Source organism: Rhinopithecus bieti, unplaced genomic scaffold (assembly GCF_001698545.2).
Source record: "Rhinopithecus bieti isolate Rb0 unplaced genomic scaffold, ASM169854v2 scaffold_23411, whole genome shotgun sequence".
In the NCBI taxonomy this organism is placed as follows: domain Eukaryota; kingdom Metazoa; phylum Chordata; class Mammalia; order Primates; family Cercopithecidae; genus Rhinopithecus; species Rhinopithecus bieti.
Genome location: NW_016811046.1, coordinates 695,855 through 702,327, shown reverse-complemented (window position 1 = coordinate 702,327; position 6,473 = coordinate 695,855). Strand labels below are relative to the sequence as shown.

At 36.6% G+C, this 6,473-nt stretch overlaps 1 protein-coding gene across 2 annotated transcripts in view; it reads left to right on the top strand.

The window, feature by feature from the left end:
• The window catches only part of EDIL3 (EGF like and discoidin domains 3), a 458,492-nt gene that overhangs the window by 260,880 nt on the left and 191,139 nt on the right, over positions 1–6,473 (top strand). For both annotated transcript variants that reach the window (XM_017893438.1, XM_017893439.1), the window contains one exon: positions 2,006–2,119. In XM_017893438.1, the coding sequence (XP_017748927.1) occupies positions 2,006–2,119 (114 nt within the window). The remainder of the gene's footprint in view (positions 1–2,005; positions 2,120–6,473) is intronic.

Below are 6,473 nucleotides of genomic sequence, written 5' to 3'. Positions count from 1 at the left end.
CCGTCTCCCTCCCCTCCGCCTCCCTCCCTCCCTCCCCTCATCCATCCTTCATTTTTGTACAGTTTCAATATCAAATATTTAGGAGTCTGTCATACTTTTTTTCCCCCGAGACAGAGTCTAGCTCTGTCGCCCAGGCTGGAGTGCAGAGGCTCAGTCTCGGCTCACTGCAACCTCAGCCTCCTGGGTTCAAGCAATTATCTTGCCTCAGCCTCCTAAGTAGCTGGGATTACAGGCACACGCCACCACACCCAGATAATTTTTGTATTTTTAGCAGAGACAGGGTTTCACCATGTTGGCCAGGCTGGTCTCGAACTACTGGCCTTGTGATCAGCCCGCCTTGGCCTTCCAAAGTGCTGGGATGACAGGTGTGAGCCACCGCTCCCGGCCGAGTCTCTCACACTTTACAACATATAGATCCATCTCTTTAGAGATTAGCAGATTCTGATTTTATCCTATTATTTGAAGTTATGAGGTACTCAAATTATTTTTATTTTTTTTCTGAACACAGTCATGAATTATCTCTATTCTTAAGCTGTGATTGTCAACCAGAAACCAAAAGGGCTACTTTTTGAGAGCAAGTTATCACCTAAGGAAATTTAGACCAGGCTTTCTGCAGTGAACTTAGAATGAGAGGGTGAACAACTCTGCTTTCTGGAGGGGATACTAATTAGAAGACAAAATGTCAAAAGAAAGGGCAAAATTGAGATTTTCAAATACTTTTTTCCTTGTTTCCTTTTAAAAGTAATTTAATGATCATCTTGCTTTAAGCAACTGTAATAACCCAAGATTTCAGAACTACCATTTGATACGTTATAGGGTATCAGAAGGCACATTACAAATCTGGAATAAAATTTTTTAAGATTGTGCACAGGACTATTTCTATTGTTTTGGTAGAAAGTTTGTCAGGAAACATTTATTGGACCCCAGTAGTTGTCCAGATTGAGTGTGGTATTTTCAGGAATGCAAGGAACAGGGCAGGATAGGAACTTCGTTTGTGGAGCTCACTTTCTGACAAGGTGAAAGGGGCTAAAGGCACATAAACAGACAATTTCCAAGTCTGTAATACAGTTAAAAACAACAACAACAAACAGTTATGGAAATGAAAGCAGATAGGGAGCTCAACTGGAAAAGCTCATAGGATGAGGAAGAGATGGGGAGTGGTGTATGCTCTCCAGCTACTGTACTAGCTCCCACAGAATCCAGCATGGTTCTGTGCTAAAAGGGAATGATTTGTGAGTATCTGTGATTGATATTTGATTGAATTAGTCGTTGTATCTTTTGTGTTCAAAATCATGTTTATTTTCTCTGTTGTCCAAAATTAGCAAGGGAAGTAGTATAATTTGCTCAATGTTTTATGTTTCATGTGATTTTGCATCAGATATAATAGTAGCATATCAAAGGTAAGTCCCGTTAGTCTTCCTAACTTTAGAAATCCTTGAATGAGATTAGGAAGTGATCACCATTTACATTTATTATACTTTGCATTTAATGAGCTTTAGCTATTAACTCTAATTTGCTTCTCATCGTATTCATCAAAGACAAACTATTTAGAAACTAAAACATCTCTGTCAGTTAGAATTTTAATGAATCAAGATGAAATGAGACAGTGTTAATCGGCAGTTGTTGCTGCAGGGGAGGTTTCTCGATCTTGTAAGTGAAACCAATTCATCTTTCCATCAGGGTTAATTTGTTTGATTTAATTCTAAGGATACACTGAATAGTTCCCGAAACTACTCATATTTATTTTCAGAATGGGAGAGTGGTTTAGTTCTGTTGGTCTTTCATCTGGATTCTGAATTTTATTTGAAATTTATTAAATTTAATGGTTAATAAATTGTTGGTTTTAAGCAGCATTTGTGTTACTGACTAAACACACACACATGCCTGCACACACACAAAGGAATAGCATTACTAAGGTATTTGTATTTCAAATGTCTAAAACTTTCCAGTATCTAATCTTTTTTTTTTACCAATTCTCTTCCTCTGTCCTTTCTGTTTTCCTTAGACATAAATGAATGCGAAGTTGAGCCTTGCAAAAATGGCGGAATATGTACAGATCTTGTTGCCAACTATTCCTGCGAGTGCCCAGGCGAATTTATGGGAAGAAATTGTCAATACAGTAAGTATTCGCATGTGTGTGTATGTGTGTGTGTGTGTGTGTGTGTGTATACACACACATATATGTATGCATATACATTTTTATGTACATCATCTACATTTATTTTGAAATGTGGGCCAAAATCAATATTATTTGCTTTCAGAGTGCATAATCCATTGAAATGGTACTTTTCATATTTGTGGTATGTTATTAATGCATACATATTCTCTAGGATGTCTCACTTAGTGCACTATATGCATAGAAGTGGTGTCTTGTGACCTGAAAAGAATGACAACATTGCCTCAGATACTCAAGTTCCATGGATCCCATTTTGGTTTATGATTATGTATACGACCAAAATTTCTACCCCAAGAGTGACACTTTGGTTCTGACAGTAAATTCAGGGTGTTGAAACCAGATAGACAGGGCACGCTGGCTCATGCCTGTAATCCCAGCACTTTTAGAGGCCTCAGCGGTAGGAGCCCAGGAGCTCAAGACCATGCTGGGCAACACAGTGAGACCCCATCTCTAAAAAAACAAAATAAAAATAAGATAAGTCAGTTAGCCTCTATTATAAATAAAAGGTAAAAATAAAGGAGGATGCATTTGGGCTGTCCCACACACTAGCAAAAATGTTGCACACTATTTATTTGTCTTATTGGAAGCTGAAGAAAGTAGGGACTTGAAATGATGCATCAAATGACAGAGCGGTTATTTGCCTTAAGTGTTTACAAAGAGGCAGAAAGCACCACTCGCCTAAAAAATAAAAAGGCTGGGAAAAAGTAGTAACGGGACTAAAGTCAATTGGCTAGGGCCTAAGTGGGCCCAAACACATGCTCATAAGAATACTAATGATATAGCCTTATAATTATTGGACAATTACAGGAACGTTCATACTGCTACTGCTTTGGTGTATATTGTATGATCTGAGCACCACAACGTCATTACGCACATTCAGAATGTAGATGCAGATGAGACTTCAGATAAAGAAACTGAGACTCACGTGATGTTGTTTGCCTAAGCTTTCACAGATATTTAGTGACAGAAGCAATGCTACAGATTTCTGATTCCCCATCCCCACTCAGTGTATTTTCCTCAAGATTGAGATACCTCTTTAAATAGAGAGGTATAATGTAAACGTGAATACATGACACGTCCATTCTTTATCACAGACACACACACATACCACATAGTCCTTTCTCTTCAGCCATCGTAAGAAATTTATTTCCCATTTTCCTTTTCTTTCTTTCTCTTCAGCCATGGTCTTTATAAAATAAAATAGGAAATATTGTTGAATAATTTGATATATAAATATATATAAATAAAATAATGATATACAATGGGATGCTCATTACTGTAGTCCTGACAAACTGCACAAAAATAATTAAACTCTGACTATCATAGAGAAATCTTGAATTGGAAAAAAAAAAAAAAAAACTTGCTAAACTTAAAGTAATTGAGGAAGGACATTGAGCCTGAGTTGATGAAGAAAGGTACAGGGCACAGAAGGATGGAAAGGGAAGGCTGAGTAAGTAGGCTGACCATGCAACCAAATAGACCAATAGTCATCCAACCAACTAACCTAGAAACCTTATAAAGCATTTAACTAACCACCCACTAAGTTAACTCAAGCTCAGGTTCAGCTTCTCTTTGGCCTGTCCCAGGCACAGCACTTGCATCCATTTTTGTTTCATGGAACTTGAAGATGGTTGCTCAGCCATCACTAGAAGTTGTGCTAAAGAGCACCTCCAAGATGTCTGTCAGTGAACATCTTATTAATATCATGATGAACAAAAAAAACTGATGTCACTGACTATTTCACCTTCATTCAGTGAAAATAGAGAATTGGTACCTGAATAGAGAACCTTCCAGGAAGGAACTTTGGCATAGTTTAAAACAATACCTGGATTAGAGCATTTCTAGGAAGGGTAAGGCCACCTGTGACCCATAGGAGGCCTGATTAGGGGAACAATTGTGGGGGAGAAACCTTCCCATTTTCCTAAAGGAGGATTGAATGGGGGACATATCATAAGAACCTTGCCTAGGGATGAGTTTCACTCTGCAGTGAGGAACGAGCCTAAGAAGTGGCACCTGAGGGTGTAGATATCCTAGAAGAGGAGACCTAGAATGTGGAACTCTAGGGCATGGAGGAATTGGGAAACAGGTCTAGTGGATAGGCTGGGGATGAGGGGTTTATGAGACAGACAGTAAGGCTATGAAGGAGGGAGAAATGCCCCTGCCCTGTCATTAGTTTGTGCCTCGTGTCTTCCAACCAGTTTTTCATGTTGTGTTTAATGAAAACCTTTGCTTTTCTGTGAATTAGCTTTATATCTATATAATATTTATATTTAAATTCAGGCATCTCTTTGAAGATGCGTGTGATAGTGCAATGCCTCCCTTCAACTGTCATATGATCTGGCATTCTAGCATTTCCTTTATTCTCTGTGCCCTGACAAGGAGATCAGAAAGAGTCACTTAGGGAGTTCCCTAAAATATTTTCCTATTGAGGTGTTTGCTTTTATTTTATTAAATTTTAAAGACATATAACAAATTAAGGTTCTCTATTCTGCCTATTGTCTAGGTTTCTTAGGATATGGCTCTACTTTTTTATGTAGTCTCTTAGAGTTTTTAGAAGATTTAGAGTAAAAAAGGACATTCTGACACACTGATGATTTATGCACATTGAGAACTTAGAGAATTCACTTACTATGGGGTATATAGAATCACATACAGGTTACAGGTGGTACCAGCTCTAAGCTGCTTGAAGGTAAGATCTTGGAAGTTGTTGACAATACATAGACGATAACTCCTGTGCTGCCGTCTACCCTGGAATATGATTGATAACCTTTCTTCTGGACTTTGTATCTTACATGTCCCAGAGGGTGGCCTTTCCTTCATTTTTTACCAGACCTTCAATTTTAAACTGTATATTAAGGCTGCCTTTGGCAATACAATTAAATGAAATATTTTCAAAACTAGTGTTATACCACATTTCGAAAACTCAAATATATTTATTTTAAGTTAAGCAATTAAAAGCAAGATGTTTTTGTTGAGATATTACCTTAATAAATATTACAAAAATAACTGTGAATTATTTACTATAATGTATGTCTTTAATTAATTTAGCTATTAAGCACTTTTACTTTGTAAGGAACAAATTTATGTCTAACTCCATTATGACCTGTTGCAAAATCATATGGTAAAATTATTATGCAAATTAAATACCTATTGAACATTTTTAGTAACAATGAAATTATTTCACGTTAATAATGAACCTTTTAATACTAGGCAAAAAAAGTTTCCTGTACTTTTCAAGTGATTATCTTCTAATTATAGTGGAGTTAAGGCAATAATACATATTTCTGGTTTAAATAATTTCAGTTTAGACTTCTAGTGTGATTCATACAACTTATTTACTTCGGAAGGTCTCACTTCTTTTTTAGTTTTATTATTTATTTATTACCAGGTTTGGTTAAGTTTTATTATTTTTATATTTTACATGAAATTATGTTTGATATGTGAAAATCATTTAGATGCTCTGTAGTATCTATCACAGCATTACAGCAATTCTAATTAAAGTCTTAATTTAATTCCCTTGTTCAATTTATTTATTTATTTATTTATTTATTTATTTATTTATTTATTTATTTATTTTGAGATGGAGTGTCTCTCTGTCGCCCAGGCTGGAGTGTAGTGGCACGATCTCAGTTCACTGACTCCCGAGTTCAAGCGATTCTCCTGCCTCAGCCTCCCAAGTAGCTGGCACTACAGGCACGCACTGGCACGCCTATTTTTTTTGTATTTTTAATAGAGATAGGGTTTCACCACTTTGGTCTGGTCTCAAACTCCTGACCTCAAATGATTCACTCACCTCGGCCTCCCAAAGTACTGGAATTATAGACATGAGCCACTGTGCGCGGCCCCTCGTTCCCTTTAAATGTTATAAGCTCAAGTGTTCTGACAGTTACTTCCATAAACAACTTGAAAATAAAATGATGATGAATTGGAATGAGAAAACCATTCTCATAAGAACAGATAAATTTTGTCACATAAGTTTAACTGAACATGATGTTTAAACTAGATTAAGTGAAATGAAAATAACACTTTAGTTACTAATCTAAAAATAGCTAGGATTGTTCTCATTTATTAGACTATGTGGCCCACAATACCTGTATACATTTCCCTCCTGGGTGTTTAAATATGACATTATTAAATTTCAGGAATGGCACTCAAATTCATTTTTGTCACTGGCACTACTTTGGGAAAGTAAGATAGTTTTCAAGGGAGCTCTTATAATGCAACATCCACAAACAACTATGACAAAGAAACAAACAAACAAAGACTTGGGTGATCTCAGAGGTTTTACTAAAATTAA